General features: G+C 38.2%; 3 protein-coding genes across 6 annotated transcripts; all 3 read left to right on the forward strand.

Moving 5' to 3' along the window:
- The first annotated feature begins 124 nt into the window (after positions 1-124).
- zgc:110269 (probable flap endonuclease 1 homolog) lies at positions 125-3,243 on the forward strand. Its single transcript, XM_057334481.1, has 11 exons — positions 125-316; positions 781-853; positions 1,021-1,123; positions 1,247-1,301; positions 1,451-1,512; positions 1,608-1,744; positions 1,935-1,995; positions 2,072-2,203; positions 2,372-2,517; positions 2,694-2,835; positions 2,923-3,243. The coding sequence occupies exons 1-11, from the start codon at positions 235-237 to the stop codon at positions 2,965-2,967; spliced, it is 1,038 nt and encodes a 345-aa protein (XP_057190464.1). The 5' UTR covers positions 125-234; the 3' UTR covers positions 2,968-3,243.
- Positions 3,244-3,741: 498 nt separating this feature from the next.
- Positions 3,742-13,371, forward strand: agfg1b (ArfGAP with FG repeats 1b). 4 transcript variants are annotated; one of them, XM_057334815.1, is made up of 12 exons: positions 3,742-4,056; positions 4,596-4,689; positions 4,766-4,881; positions 7,113-7,257; positions 7,441-7,597; positions 7,881-7,982; positions 8,146-8,287; positions 11,402-11,472; positions 11,556-11,651; positions 11,762-11,914; positions 12,191-12,279; positions 12,517-13,371. In XM_057334815.1, exons 1-12 carry the CDS (start codon positions 3,890-3,892, stop codon positions 12,574-12,576), a joined length of 1,392 nt encoding a protein of 463 aa, XP_057190798.1. In that variant the 5' UTR covers positions 3,742-3,889; the 3' UTR covers positions 12,577-13,371. The 4 variants fall into 4 exon arrangements, with proteins under 4 accessions (XP_057190798.1, XP_057190799.1, XP_057190801.1 ...); XM_057334816.1 differs by having other exon boundaries at positions 11,777-11,914; XM_057334818.1 differs by lacking the exon at positions 11,762-11,914.
- Positions 13,372-15,266: 1,895 nt separating this feature from the next.
- Positions 15,267-16,785, forward strand: fbxo36b (F-box protein 36b). Its single transcript, XM_057334759.1, has 4 exons — positions 15,267-15,362; positions 15,726-15,834; positions 15,977-16,149; positions 16,289-16,785. The coding sequence occupies exons 1-4, from the start codon at positions 15,267-15,269 to the stop codon at positions 16,502-16,504; spliced, it is 594 nt and encodes a 197-aa protein (XP_057190742.1). The 3' UTR covers positions 16,505-16,785.
- Positions 16,786-17,084: the final 299 nt, after the last annotated feature.

The raw sequence follows: 17,084 nt of genomic DNA on the forward strand, positions 1-17,084 counted from the left end.
CGCCTCAGCTCGCGATACTTTATGTCATATGCCGATGAGTCTGCGCAGGCATGTTTTTTGGTTCTGCGAAACGCGAGTTGGTTGACGTGCAGTCGTGGTGGTCATATTGCAGTTACTATGGCAATCAGTCGACACGAGGCAGAATTATGGCAATGCGGAAGTAGGCTGTAGGATGAATGACAACAAAAACAGCTTTCCTGCAATCCCCGATCCACACTCAAAAACATAGTTATAATGGGGATCGTAAAGTTAGCAGATTTAATTCGCTTTGACGCGCCAGCTTCTGTGAAGAGTAAAGAGATCGGCGATTATTCTGGTAAGATCAGGGTATTACAATGTAATAAATCAACGAAACAGCTAACAAAGCTACGTGAAGTAACGTTAAAGTAAAACTAAAATCCAATAATCTATTCACATACAGTAAAGAAACGATAAAAAAAGCTGAAAAAACATCTCGACCTTACAAACCATGATTTACTGCAGTAGTTACTATAGTATAGTAAGTTAACGTTACTGGTAATAACACCAAAGGTAGCACAAATTTGCCATCGTCTCACTATAGCAACCATAGTTTAGATATGATATTTTAAGTAAAACTATAGTAAAACAAATGGTAACCAATTCACCAAAACCATTCTTACTATACTTTTACCATTGTTATTTTTTCTAAGGGAGGTACACTTCTGGACTGGCTTGTTATTGGTTGTAGTATTCCAGTTATGTTTACCTGTGCCATGTGAGAGTTGAAACTGTACTACTAACAGCTTTGTATCTCTCCAGGGAAGATTGTTGCACTGGATACATCTATTGTTATTAATCAGTTTCGCTCAGCCGTCCCCCATCTTAAGCTAAGGTAAATTCATCACACAGAAAACATTTAATACAGATTAAGTTGGCATTAAAAGTCACAGTAATCTAAAATCACTAGTGTTGATATAGAAATGATATATTTGTCATTATATACTGTGATGTTTTTTCATGGAATGTTAACATAAAATGTAATAAAAACTGTTGTTACAGCCCTCTTACAGGCTTATTTTACCGCACTCTGACTTTCTTGGAACACGATATTAAGCCTGTCTTTGTATTTGAAGGCAGACCTCCTTGTCAAAAGCAAGCCGTGGTGAGTTGTATATATTAGCAAACTTGTTTAGGATTATTTAATGAATGAGTAAATTCTCAGCCAAGACTAAAAAGTGACACATTGTCTCACACAGAAATTTAAATATGAAATGTATTCCTCTAGCTGAATAAAAGAGCTCAAAACAATGGGTGGAACAGCTCAAACAACCCAAACACAGGTATGTGGAGTTCCTGTATAGGAAGAGTTTAAAAATATGTTAAAATAGATGGAAATTATCTCATGCTATGACATGCCATATAATCCTATATTGTTCCTCTTGATTAATAGTTCAGATATTCTGATTACATTTTGATCCATCGATTTCAGTGTCCTCCCGTACACAAGATTGTCTGCATCTTCTACAGCTCATGGGTGTCCCGTACATCAGGGTATTAATTACTATTTTCTTTAATCTAACTCATTTCTCACTTGTAGTGTGATGATATGAGGTTCAAATGAGTTTGTCTTTTTCCCTGAATGTCAGGCTCCAGGTGAAGCAGAAGCACTGTGTGCTTATCTGGTTAAAAGTGGCACAGTTAATGCTGTGGCCTCAGAGGACATGGACACGCTGGCATTTGGAGGGACTGTTCTACTTCGTCAACTCAATGCAAAGAGAGATAGGTGAGACGCAGTTAGAGCAAGGCAAACATTATTTCTAATGTGGTTTCTACATTTCTGTAAAAAAGGTCATAGTAATTGAAGTAAATGCTGTAGTGGTGCATACATTTATATTGACACATGCTACTTTAATCTAATCATAGCTTAAATACAAAATACATATCATTAACATTTCCTTAAATTTATGTTATAGTGAAGTCACAGAGTACTCCTTACCAAAGCTTTTGGAAGCTCTACAGCTGACACGTGAAGAGGTAAAACATTCAGCCTTTTTTACTGAAAATTACAGATAACTTTTTGCTTCATTCTAGTCTTCTTTATGTCTTACAGTTTGTTGACCTGTGTATCTTACTGGGCTGTGACTACTGTGACAAAATTGGAGGCCTTGGGCCCAGTCGAGCACTGAAGCTTATTAAACAGCATCGTACGATAGAGGGTGTGATGAAACACGTCAACCAAAAGGTTTTTAACAACTTGAGGGCAATCAAATAATGGCAAAATTTGTATTTATGTCATTTTTATATAGGCTCTTTAAGATAATAAGAACAGACATTTAAATCGTAAACATTGCATTTTTAATCATATTAATGCCTTAGGCAAGCCTTTCATAACAGCTTCCGATTCTTACAGACACACCCCATCCCTTCAAACTGGCAATATGAAGTTGCCCGTAAATTATTTTTTGAAACACCACAAATTGAAACCCCTGAACTGGCTTGGAAGGAGCCCGATGAAGAGGGATTGGTGCAGTTCTTATGCAAAGAAAAGCCTTTGAAGTAGGTCTCTATAATCTAGTGTAAAATATTAATGAACGTTCTTTGCCAAGTGCAGAATAAGTGTGAGACATTAATTGCTTGATGTTCTAATGATTCTGTCTGAGAGGCTGGAGTAAAACGTCAAACTTCCCTTTTTAGTATCAATTTAATCTTTGGGCCTTATTCACTGTTTTAAGGGAAGACAAGGTGAGAGGACGTATTAAGAAGTTCCGTGAGTCTTTGTCAAAGAGAAGAAAACAGAGGGAGGTGGAGGAGAAAATGGGGCTAACTAGACAGTCTCGCCTTGAAGAATATTTCCCTGCAACACGGAAGAGAAAGGTACAATATCTATTAAAGGAAAGTGTGAATTAATAATTAATGACTTGCTCTGTCACTGTGTGAAACATTCTTGCCTTTCTTATCTAGGCCGAGTCTGCAGTTGTGGAAGGGTCCAGCAGTAAAAAACAATAAAAGTAAACAATTAAATAAGACTGTTCCTTTCGGATCTTGGATGTAAAAGCATTACTACCAACACAACCATCACGTCTATGAAAACTGTTGGCAGAGATTTATTGATTGTTTTTTGTATACTTTACTAAATATTTGGTTTTATTTTGTTTAAATAACAACATCATGTGAAACCAGTGCCAAGAGAAGTTATTTTTAGTGTTTGTATCATGCAAAAAAATAATTTTATGTTTGGGAACCTGTGTTTAATTACAGTAAACCTCAATTTTATTACTACAACCACACTGTGTCATGTTTTTTTCTAAATATGTCACCCCAAACAGTGAGACATATAATAAGTACATTGTACAGTAGTATGTGTCTCATTTTTAATGCAGTTCCATATCTTACTGTACATTAAGTATTGAAATACGTATGTATTCTTATATTCACCAGTAATTGTTCCTTTCACACCCAAAAAGAACCAAGGTATTATGGGAATATCAAATAATATATAATAATAAATACATGCCATTATCTTTCAGTACCACATACATTACCACATGTAGTTTAATACTACAATAGTTTTTGAACACGCACCATCAATGCCACAGTGTACCATAATTGTTTTACCAGGGTGTGACCACAATACATTTTTGAAGGTGTCTCATGCTTTTGTATACAACTAAAAATGTAAAATATTTTATATAACATGTCGCATTGGATGATCTCTCGTTACGGCCTCCGGTGCGGTAGGTGGCAGTATTGACACTTATAAAACAATAGCGCCGTATATTCAATCTCGCGAAGAACGGCTCGTTGATGGCTATTCCTGGCAGTTTTATGTGGACCGATTGTCCAACGCTGCCGGGCGTGTTGATGCACTAGATTAACCCATAACTCAAAGCTCTACTTGCCTAACAGCCGTTAGCTTTGTCATTTAGCGATGGCGGCGAGTGCCAAACGAAAACAGGAGGAGAAGCACCTGAAGATGCTTCGGGAGATGACCAGCCTGCCTCCCAATAGGAAATGCTTTGATTGCGATCAGCGCGGCCCGACCTACGTCAACATGACAGTGGGCTCGTTTGTGTGTACCACTTGTTCTGGAATATTGTAAGTTTATTAATACAAGCCCTTCTCATTCAGACAGATGGTAGAAGAACATGTTTTCCTCCCTGGACTGTGTGTGAGCAGACGCCTGTAACCCCTCCCATCTGAAGGATCATCTGCAGAATCTGTCCCAATTGCTTCTGTAACATCACAGCATCTGCTTGTATGAAAATATGGCGAGATTCAGAACAGACTAGCCGAACCTCATATTCGTATTATTGTAAGACATTGTTGTGAGTAGAAATTGTGTATTTTTGCAAATATGCTTTATTGCAAGTTGCAGTAATTGTGTGCTCATACCTTTATCAACGTGTAACACACCCTTGTCCAAACATTACAGCTGCTTATGTATACAAAGATTATGCACAATAATGCAATGCTGATCAAATAGGATACTCTCGGTAGTTTACTCTTAGTTAAGTTATGTTGCCCCATCTTGAGTTTAATTATTTGTTCTTGAGAAGTTATTTTTACTTATAACATTTTTAAACTTTCAGTAAGAATGTGTCGTTCACTTCACTGTCGTTTTATTTGTATTCCAGACGAGGACTCAACCCTCCACACAGAGTGAAGTCCATCTCAATGACGACTTTCACTCAGCAGGAAATCGAGTTTTTACAAAAACACAGCAATGAGGTAATGCACACTTGAAATGTTACTTAAGGATATGTGAACCTGCTAAGGTCTAAGTAGTCTCTTCTGTTATACTCAGGTTTGCAAACACATCTGGCTTGGGTTGTATGATGATAAGAGTTCCGTTGTCCCTGATTTTCGTGAACCTCAAAAAGTCAAAGAGTTTCTTCAGGAGAAATACGAGAAGAAAAGATGGTAAGGTGTTTCTGGTCTGATCCACCCATACTGTACGTCTTTTTTGTGTTTGTTCGTAACATTTTTTGCTTTGTAACTTAATGATCCTCAGTATAAATATTTAATAACTCAAATTATTTTGGGAGATAATGCATCATTTTTGCAGATTATTATCGCAGACTGTTGAGTAAAACTGTTGATTTGGTTTGGTCTTCAAGCCATGGGTATCGTCGTGAATTTGTAATGGGTTTTTAGAGTATCAGGTTTCAGTTTAGAAGTAAATAAAGGTCTGTAATAGAGGTGCACCGATTGACCGGACAGAGATCGGAATCGGCCGGTTTTTCGTATGATCGGCCGGACCGGTGACCGGCCGGTCAGTCTCACGTCTCGCCGATTCCAAGCCGATCTTCTGTTGCACGTGATGCGGGCAAGAACGTCACAGCCGTCAGTACACTCAAAGCCGCAAGTAAACATGTAAACGTGCGCGCGCACAGCATGTCTTTCACGGCTCGTTTTTACTCGCATGTGGGTCCACCGGTACCGGTCTCTGCTGACTGACGCGCATCTCTCATGTCCGCTTACTGCACGCGCGTGCACACGCATCATGTACTGTACAGACAAAAAGGTGCACTGTAGTTCATCTCTCGCTGCTCCGTATACATTGAGTATGTATGCTAACAGTGATGCTATTAGCATCATGCTAAACTCTGACACATGCTAAACTCATATTGAAGTCGTTCACTCTGTGTAAAACAAACGTAAATTCCATTCATCCTGATTCCTTGTCTTACGTTAAAACTGTGGTCATTTCACCTAGGTAAAATGACATTCAACACGACTTCTACTTGTTTTTAAAAATCCAAAATATAAAAAAATGAATAAATCAACCAATATATGTAATATATATCTGATTGAGTTCTTTACTAACACAAAAAAACTGCAAATACATATACATCTTTAGAGTAGAATTCACTCATAAGATTTTTAACTTTTTTATTGAAGTTGCAGCAAAAATCAACCCACTTCTTTTAATACTACAGACACAAGATAAAGACAATTTATTTTACATTTCAGAAAAAATGAAATAAAGCAATGTTAGTTTCAGAAACAGACAAGAATAAAGTTGAAGTAGGCTATTTTATTGTTATCTTAGACTTTTGTGAGATGAGTACAAAAATGAAAAAGGTAAATTAAGTGACATGTTTAGTTATATTTTATTATTTGTACTTCTTTTCAGTCACAGAATTCTTCAATTTAAGAGTTGTTTGGGAAAGAGAAGATTCTGTAATTTAATGCAGCTTGGAGAACTGCATTTAAGGAAATTTGGGGAAATTGTAATGTTCAATCATTTATTCAATGAAAATAAAAAAAATGTGTATTGAAGAAAAGTTATTATGGTTTTATATACAGTATACTGTCAATTATAGTTTGTGGATAGAAAATCGGAATCGGCAGGTTTCACTTGTAATATAATCGGAATCGGCAAAGAAAATTGCAATCGGTGCATCTCTAGTCTGTTAACATAACTTGAACCAGAGCCCTTGAGAGAGATAGTAGCTACAACGGAAGTTAACATTTTTTGCGTGTCACGTGATTCATGGAGCCTTCAGATAGTTCCAGGAAGTTATGTTTTCTCTTTAAATGTTTTATTTCTTTCATTGTTTTATTCATTAAATGACTTACATCTTCAAATGTGTTAGAAGTTCTCACAATTGGTCTGTTTTGCAGCTCCATGCGTTACTAGGAACTTCTGGGAACGATTGAGAGGCTCAATGAACCGCAATTGCAGTGAAAAAACTGTTCCATTGGAGTCAACGAAGTTGGCTCAACTCTCTCTCTCAATGGCTCTGACTTGAGCAGACTGTCTTGTATTATTTAATAACACAAGTGACTCACTTATTTCAAACATTAATTATGTGTGTTCTCAAAACACAAGTTGTAAAAAGTTCGCTACATATGGACTGTAGTGACTGTTTGATGAATCACATACTATTCATCAAAAGCAAAAACTTAGGAAGTGGGCAGTAGTGTTTTATTACAAGCATATGTATTTATGAATTGATATGAAGAATGACTATATGAAGATAAAAATGACATTAAAATAAAAAGTTAATCAGACAAATATTGAAGTCTTTACAGTTTGTTTACTTTATAAAGCACACAACAGTTAACTGCATACCTTATTTACTTGAAAAATGGAAATATTTAGGGTTGGCCTACAGAACAGCTCTTATTGTTGCTGTCATTTGCAGGTATGTTCCCCCAGAACAAGCCAAAGTGATAGCTTCTGTCCAGGCCTCAATATCTGGTTCATCTGCTAGCAGTACCAGTAGCACCCCTGAGGTTCTTCCCCAGCCTCTTAAAACCCTACATCTTACCAAGACTCCATCCAACCAGGTAACTACACACCAAGGTCTTCTGCAACCAAGGATCTGCCTTTGTTTTTTTTTCAACTCTAGTCACAAATACCAGGCTGTGCCACAGTTGACGGTCTTTTAGAATTGATTTAGCATCTTTGAGATTGTGCATCTCGTTTTTTGTTTCACTGTTCATAACTTGAGCATGAAATATCTCTTTCAGTCTCCAGGGACCAGTCGTGCTCAGGCCCAGTCTGCAGGACAGGAGAAGAAGTTTGACCTCCTGTCTGACTTGGGTGGAGATATCTTTGCTGCCCCTCCAGCTCAAACTGCCAGTTCTTCAAACTTTGCTAATTTTGCACATTTTAACAGGCCCTCAGGTAGGAACAAATGCTAATTGCACACGAAGTGCTTAGGTCAATGTGAAATCAAAATGGACCCATTGACATCTTAATGTCAGTCTTGTTGTGTATCATGAAACTGCACTTCTGTACGACTGTTGTGCATGATCTCTGTCAATTCACCATGTCTTGAGCTCAGTGTACGTTGTGCAGTTGCTTACCTTACCATGTGTCGACACCACAATTTCAGGTGCTCACTTTTATTTTCATCATCATCAGTCTCTGTCATTACTGAACTTTGTTCCCCCTGTGCCGTCTGTAGCACAAAATAATTCCAGCACAGACTTTGCCAACTTTGATTCCTTTGGAAACGCCAGTGTACCTTCACCCCCCTCAAAGTCTAACCTTCAGCAACCCCACACAGGTACCACACCCTTCCCATTCGTTGTGTGTTACATCACACTCATATTCTCATTTCCTGGCTTGTTTGTTGTAGAATGTCAGCATATAAAAACATGCCAACATTGTTAAACGTAATTGTGTAAGTCTTGTTTTTATTATTCGGTGTGCTTGTATGGTTCATTCAGGAGGCGGCATATCGATTCCTCCACTGCCTAGTATGGCTCCTGGCCCACCTCAAAGCAGTTTATCAAGAGAGGACCGTTACGCTGCCCTGGCGGAGCTTGACAGTGCTCTCAGTTCCTCAACTTCAAGCGGTGGACCACCAGGGTAAGCAATTGACCCTTCGCAAAAGCCCGCCCCCCTTCCTTCCTGTTGCCAAGCTTTCGGTATCAGCCAAACAGGTTTGTTTGTCTGACAAAATGGCGGTCAGTCACGGGGGGGGGCACATAATATCGGCAATATGATTGGTCAGATCGCCTGTCAATCAAACTGCTTGCGAAGGGTCAATTACTATACAGTACAGGGTCATTCCACGTCAACTCAACCAGAGGTCCCCGGCTCGAAAGTTTGATTTTTTTCTATTTTTACAGAAGCAAGACCAACATCAGTAGTGATGAAAGCCAAAATATTAAATGCCACCGATGAATAGTTATTAAGTAATCAATTAATTTGTAGAGGGAGGTAAAAATGACAATTTTCACTCTAAATTTGGAACCATATTAGAGGGGGTAAAAAATGACATTAGAAATATGCCAGCATCATCATTTTATTTTTACACAGAGATTGGCATATCTGTTAGTAAATCTGTTCATTTTAGCAATCCTTGATGCATTTTATGCCAATGGTGACTGTTCAAATATGAAGAAAGGGCATTTTTTGTGTTCTTTGTACAAAATTTGCATGCCTGTAACTCTAGAACCATTAGAGATACCTTAATGTCCTTTTAGAATCTTGTACTTGGCCAACTTGTCTTTTGGGAACTACATTTTTTTAGAAGAACAAATAATGTTGAAACTGTAAAATGTATCTTTTTCCTTCTATTAATACAACTGCACTAAACAACCATTTCAGTGTCTTTTTGGCACTGAGTTACTGTTAAAATTGATCGGGTTAAGGCACATTAACTTACTCTCAATAGTTTATTATAACACCTAGTCCTAGTAAGCGAATCTGTATAAGATTGTACAAACCCGATTCCAAAAAAGTTGGGACACTGTACAAATTGTGAATAAAAAAGGAATGCAATAATTTACGAATCTCATAAACTTATATTTTATTCACAATAGAATATAGATAACATATCAAATGTTGAAAGTGAGACATTTTGAAATGTCATGCCAAATATTGGCTCATTTTGGATTTCATGAGAGCTATACATTCCAAAAAAGTTGGGACAGGTAGCAATAAGAGGCCGGAAAAGTTAAATGTACATATAAGGAACAGCTGGAGGACCAATTTGCAACTTATTAGGTCAATTGGCAACATGATTGGGTTTAAAAAGAGCCTCTCAGAGTGGCAGTGTCTCTCAGAAGTCAAGATGGGCAGAGGATCACCAATTCCCCCAATGCTGCGGCGAAAAATAGTGGAGCAATATCAGAAAGGAGTTTCTCAGAGAAATATTGCAAAGAGTTTGAAGTTATCATCATCTACAGTGCATAATGTCATCCAAAGATTCAGAGAATCTGGAACAATCTCTGTGCGTAAGGGTCAAGGCCGGAAAACCATACTGGATGCCCGTGATCTTCGGGCCCTTAGACGGCACTGCATCACATACAGGAATGCTACTGTAATGGAAATCACAACATGGGCTCAGGAATACTTCCAGAAAACATTGTCGGTGAACACAATCCACCGTGCCATTCGCCGTTGCCGGCTAAAACTCTATAGGTCAAAAAAGAAGCCATATCTAAACATGATCCAGAAGCGCAGGCGTTTTCTCTGGGCCAAGGCTCATTTAAAATGGACTGTGGCAAAGTGGAAAACTGTTCTGTGGTCAGACGAATAAAAATTTGAAGTTCTTTTTGGAAAACTGGGACGCCATGTCATCCGGACTAAAGAGGACAAGGACAACCCAAGTTGTTATCAGCGCTCAGAGCGTTCAGAAGCCTGCATCTCTGATGGTATGGGGTTGCATGAGTGCGTGTGGCATGGGCAGCTTACACATCTGGAAAGGCACCATCAATGCTGAAAGGTATATCCAAGTTCTAGAACAACATATGCTCCCATCCAGACGTCGTCTCTTTCAGGGAAGACCTTGCATTTTCCAACATGACAATGCCAGACCACATACTGCATCAATTACAACATCATGGCTGCGTAGAAGAAGGATCCGGGTACTGAAATGGCCAGCCTGCAGTCCAGATCTTTCACCCATAGAAAACATTTGGCGCATCATAAAGAGGAAGATGCGACAAAGAAGACCTAAGACAGTCGAGCAACTAGAAGCCTGTATTAGACAAGAATGGGACAACATTCCTATTCCTAAACTTGAGCAACTTGTCTCCTCAGTCCCCAGACGTTTGCAGACTGTTATAAAAAGAAGAGAGGATGCCACACAGTAGTAAACATGGCCTTGTCCCAACTTTTTTGAGATGTGTTGATGCCATGAAATTTAAAATCAACTTATTTTTCCCTTAAAATGATACATTCTCTCAGTTTAAACATTTGATATGTCATCTATGTTGTATTCTGAATAAAATATTGAAATTTGAAACTTCCACATCATTGCATTCTGTTTTTATTCACAATTTGTACAGTGTCCCAACTTTTTTGGAATCGGGTTTGTATATTTCCTTGAGTTATAGGGAAATTTTGATAAAGGGATGTTGTTAATTATGGCCAGAGCACTGATGATGTTTGTTATCATCTTCAAAATAATTCACATGTTTTTGAGAGCCTAAACATGCTCGAAAACTCATGAAAGTTTGCATACATGTCAGAGGTGGTTAAAATGTACATCTGAAATGTGTTTCAGAATGAAATGTGGCAAAAAAGGCTCTATAGCGCCACCTAAAAAATAAAGCAGCCCTCGTGCTACGTTTTATGTAAATGTACAGTATGATATTTGGAAAATGCTTCATTTTTAAGCAGTCACCATTGGCATAAAATGCATCAAGGATTGCTAAAATTAACAGATTTACTAACAGATATACCGATCTCTGTGTTAAAAATAAAATTATGATGCTGGCATATTTCTCATGTCCTTTTATACCCCCTCTAATGTGGTAATACAAATTAATTGATTACTATTTATCGTGGCATTTTTATAATTTTTTTAACATGACTCCAGATGTTGGTCTTGCTTCTGTAAAAAAAAATCGAGCCGGGGAAATATTCAAAATTTGGTTGATTTGACACGGAATGACCCTACAGCATTCTTTAAACTCTTTGTGTGTTTATGTATATATTTCTTTTCTGTGCGTGCTTTACTCTGGATTGCAGAAGTGTGTTTGGAGGTGTGCCAGGACCAGCTGCACCTCCAAACCAGCCCAACATGCAACAGGGTTTTGCAGGTAGATATCACTGCACATTTTAGTATGTTTAATTTACGGTTACTTGCGTGTATCATATGGGCTTAACACATTTTTTTGTGCAGCTGCTCCTTCCACAAACCCATTTGTGGCTGCTGGGATGGTTCAGGAGACGATTTCCACGAATCCGTTCCAGACCAATGGAAGAGCACCTGCCACAGGTAAAACGTAGCCTCCGTCAGGTCAGCATGCTCTTTATGTGTCTGTCCATTTAAGGAATGAGCAGTTGAAACATGCTACTCCTACTCTGGTCTCCCTTTATGTACACTAGCCTCATTTGGCACAGGCTCCATGAGCATGCCAGCTGGCTTTGGGAACTCGACCAGTTACTGCCTGCCAACCAGTTTTAGTGGGACCTTCCAGCAGCAATTCCCTGGCCAAGGTCCCTTTCCCCCACCTGCAGCCTACCACCAACAGCCCAATGGTATGTGAGACTATAATTTGTGTTTTTGTGAGTGCAAGGTGACCCAAAACCCCAGTGGCTTATGCCTTTCTTTTATGCATAATTTTAAGTTATGAGAAAGGCTGTGTGTGGATTGTATCAAGCATCTCTTCTTGTGCTTTTTGCTTTCATGTGAGTTTTGATGTTGCATGATGTTGGAGTAGCAGGTTCAGTGCTTTAGCAGAAAAGTCAGTATTTAACACTTATTAAGATAATACATCAGCTGCATGGGATTGTTTCTTGTATGGTGCTTTTCAGGTGGTTTTCCTACCTATGGACAGGCCAAACCTATGGGCAACTATGGTCAGGCGGTCACCGGGCCTGGGATTTCCAGCAACCCTTTCATGGTGTGTTGCTCATTGGTTAAAATGAATATAAAGTGGGAGAGATGTTAGTTATTCATTGCTGTGGATCTTCACAACTCAGCAAGTCTATAGTCTTTTATTTACATTTAGTAAATTACCATTTGAGTAATCATTTGTAAGAATCAAGCTGTATTCTGAATTCTTAACATTTAACAATGGTTTCACATGTATTGTTTTTAAGGTCTTTATTCACAATTATGCTTAAATTTGTCTTTTCAGGGTGGAGGCCCGGCAGGACCATACCCGACAGGAGGTTCTTCCACAAACCCCTTTCTCTAAAGCGCTTTTTTATGCCACATCTCAGCAGAGTCATGCACACATTCCGCATCACCAGTCCTCTAAAACATAATGTCTTCAAGAATCTGAAAGTCTTTAGATTTCGTATTCACTTCCCTGGGTCTTTGACATTTCTAGAGAAAGAGCTGTCAATATGCAGATGATGGTGTTTTCCGAACCGTCTGTGTATTCTGTTGGACAAACATTGTTGGAATCGATGCGATTGTCCTTCCTCATTTATGCCTTTGACTCAATAAGTAATGTTTTATGCCTAGAAAGTATGCTCCTCGTGCATATCAGCATTTGAAATCCTTTGAAAAAAAACATGTTATTCAAAAAGAGAAACTGTGACGGAACTGAAGAACAAAATGTTGTCTAGAGATGCTGTAGTTAGCTGTCCAAACAACTGAGTTTGTCTTTAGCACCTGCTCGAGCAGATATGTTACATTCTGTTGAGGCGGAAACACAGGAAAATAAACGTCACTAATTGCCTCAAGGAGGTAAGGAACACATGGTTTTGGATTAAAACATCACACCTGTTTTAAGAGCAGAGGAGCTCAGCACAAGCGGGTTTGTAGATAAAGCAGGTGTCTACAGCACAACAGGACTGAAAAGTGTAAGTGGTAGAAAATGCTTTTTTATGATCTGCCCATAGAGTTCTATAGCTGCACCTTGAAAAATGGCAGGTCTGACCTCCATCAATGGATTTTGGACCACATCAAAAGTTACCATTACAGGTATACAAGTTAATGTGTACATATATAAATATATGTATAAAATATTAAATGATTTTTAACTACTGTGTTATGTGTCTGCTGTTTTTACTGCTGCAGTTTTTAGTTGTTTTTTCATTCAAAATTAATGATTTTGCCCAAATAATGGACATATGCTGTAAACCAAATTTATTGACTGTTATTGTGTTCTAGCTGAATAGCAGTCTGTTAGTCAAGGCCAAAATATTTTATTAAATGGTATGTTTTGAGGAACATGTTTATAAAAGTGAAAGAGAAAAACAACATTGAAATATATCTGCAAGCATCGAAGAATGCAATTCCTGTTTCCCAAATTTTGCTGAAATGTAAATGTATTGTCTAGCCGTGGCAACACGCACAAAAATGTGAGTGGGTCCTCCCCCAGAAAAAATGTAGAGTGTAAAAACGACACCATATCAGCATCTTCAGTGGTGTAGTGAGAAAAACATTACGACAAGAAGTTTTGACGCTATCGACACAAGTTCGCCTTTTGCCAAACGCGCTCCTTACATTTTCACATTACATACCTATCACATCATACAGGCATTTATTTTCAACGACATGAATAAATATTTGAAAAATAGCTTGCAGATTTTTTAAAGTGTATAGTAAGGTTAGGGGTAGAGGTCTTTATTGTGACAGTTAGTTGGCATCCATTTAATGATTTTTATAAATATAATAATTTACCCTCTATAACAATACTTTGTTTATATTGCTGTGTCAAAATGGAATTTTTATGGATTCTGAATAAGCGAGGTGAAATGGATTTGAGAAAGCGGCAACGTGGAATTCAAAGCTGAAGCTGGAATTTAATTTAGGCATTTCTCAAGTGGAATGGATTTGACTGATGGCGTTCTGAAAATTGAACGACATAAGCGCTAAATAGGGACGGTAAAAGTGAGTGGGTCCAGTATCATTGGTCTTAAACAGTTGCAACACCCATGACCGTTTGAGATATAAAAAATCTGTTCGCAATTTGCATCCCAATGTCTTGCCATGAGCTAATGGGTGTGAGTGAGTAAGTTGTTCAGGTCGACGAGAATTACGTACCAAGTTTTGTATGTGCCTCATGTCTGTGTGATCTGAACCAAGATGTTTTGCATAACACTGCCACGCCCGTGTGCCAGCCTTTGCCCTGATGTCCGACAATGTTTTGAGCATGTTAAGCGCCCCGAAACGTTGATAGAAAATATATGAGAAAAGACAACAGGACATCTCACCTATGGTGCAAGGCCTCTCTGGCCTGCACCACCTCAAAATCAGATAAGAATCGTTATAATAACAGATGGAAAAAGTGAACCAATCTGATACCCACATGCAACACTATAGTTTACGTCTTAGTGCTTATATTAAATACCATTTTGTGTTTGCATGAGCAATTATTAGCTACATCTGAGCAGAATAACTACTTTTATCAATTATTAAAAACATAAGGTTTTCGATCCAACAAAGGTTTTTAATTTCCATATGGATATCTATACGTTTTCCCTTTACTTTCATCCGAATCTGGTGAAAATATGAGTGAAATATATGTGAAGTAGTACGCTTTTTTTCAGATATCAGGCTCATTCCTATTCATTAAACGTGATGCCAAGTTGCCATTATATTATAAATAGCAGGGACAATGTTTTATTAACACTAATGTTTAGTATATGGTGACTATGAGAACTCGTTAGCTGACACGAACACGTACGTCGACTTCATATCGCTACATAGCGACAGTGGCACGCACAGCTCGACCATGTTTTAACAGTTTAATGTGCAAATATTCGCCAGATAAATAGAAACGCGTTATATGTTTCAACACAATTACTTTGTACGTCATTCATCCATTGATCATGGTTGTTGGAACATGAACCTAAATCACGATGGTCTGTGTGAAATCACGTTTCGATGGTTAAGAAGGTTGTTGTCATGGTAACGTGTCAAACGAGTTAGGTAATGGCGAGCTTGCTTGGGAAAACTCTGTTTGAGATCGGAGGACAAGGTCGTGCGCCTATAAAGGACTACTTTTACTTTGAAATAACACGATCTGAGGTTTGTGTGTTAAAATGAGTTTTTATTCGAAATCGTCTCTTTCTGAACTGTTAGTTTTGGCCCGGTAAAGTGTTACCGAAGATCTCATTAGCATTAGTTAATGCATTAGCTTACATGAAATGATGAGCAACTTATTTTTAAAGTATAATGTTTTGTTAAATAAGTTTAAATTAACTAATGTTAGCAAATACAGCGTTTGATTGTTACCTTTCCTTTTAACTGTAAGAATGGACACTTGCTTAAAATGTTATGAAATGAAGTAAATAGTAAAGCTAGTTGCATTGGAGGTTAAGAAACTGTTGTGGTATTTAGATGTAGTTTGCAGCTTAAATTACATTTATTTTAATTAACTCCTTACCTCAGGTCATTTGGAGATGGTGGAAGATTTCTCTGAGATCAGACTGCAGGAACACAAACCCAGGAGAACTGAGAGAATCACACGAAGACTACATAGAAGACAGACGTCTGCAAAGTAAGCCAATTGTTCATTTTAGTCTAATTTTGTTGTGCTCGCTACTACACTGAACTATTAAAATAGTTTCCAAATGTTGCTTTGGTTGGTTTGTTGTGCACAAAAATTAATGAACCGAACTGACGTTACTGATCTCATTCAGGTCAAGTGGCCATGGTATTCGGTCCCCACATCTTGCAGTACTCCATAAATTTATGCCAGGGCCAATATGACTACCTTGTACGACTCCCAAACTGTATACTTTTCAACATCATGGCATATTTGAACCTTGAAGACATTTCAGGCCTTTCACACACCTGCCGTAGGTTTAGAGAGGTAAGGATACTCTAACTACAGCATTTTTTCTCACTGCAAATCTTCTCTCTGATCGGTTGGATTACATTTAATATAATGATATATCCTCTTTTTTGTAACGCTGCTCATTGGTTAAATGTGCTGTTTATTCTTTGTACAGCTTTGTAACTCAGAGGAGTTCTGGGAGCAGACGATGAGAAATCATTGGGGTGCTCTCACTTCTTCAGTCGAAGCTTTGGCTAAGGATGTTGGCTGGAGGACAGTTTTCTTTACCAACAAGTTGCAGCTGCAGATGCAGATTAGCCGACGGAAGCAGAAGGAGAATCAGCCCTGTGAGGATACGGAAGAACAGAGATGCCCTTCATTATCTTTCTAGGAAGGTTTGAGTTGAAGACCTTGTTTAAAATGTTTACAGTAAACCTACTTGGTCAGAGCCTATTTAACTTGATTCTGTCTGTTTAATACTGCTTATGCACTGTGTACAGTTCTTTATTTTACTTCATTAAACATCTGGCCGCTCACCCCGTTTTATTTGCTCATATCTAGAAACATTTTAAATCAACATTGTTCATTTTGAGGAAATAGTTTGTGGCTACTTTCCTCTACATTTTCATCTGGCATGTTCTTGCACTCTGAGAGGTTGTATTTAATACACATATGGCCAGTTTCACAGACACGGCTTAGCTCAAGCCAGGACTAAGCCTTAGTTGAATTAAGATATTTATGTGGGTTTTATAAAAATGCCTTATAAAAATACATTACTGGTGTGCATCTTGAGACAAAACAATGGCACTGATATATTGTAAGATATTTCTGGGCATGTTATATTGAGTTAAGACAGGTCAAACATTAATTTTAGTCTGTGACTAACCTTAAGCCTTGTCTGTGAAACCGGGCCATAAAGGTCTAACATTATGCCAGAAATAATATTTCCTGGACTTAAATGAACCGAAAGC

The sequence above is a fragment of the Triplophysa rosa genome, linkage group LG5 (genome assembly GCF_024868665.1).
Source record: "Triplophysa rosa linkage group LG5, Trosa_1v2, whole genome shotgun sequence".
NCBI lineage: Eukaryota > Metazoa > Chordata > Actinopteri > Cypriniformes > Nemacheilidae > Triplophysa > Triplophysa rosa.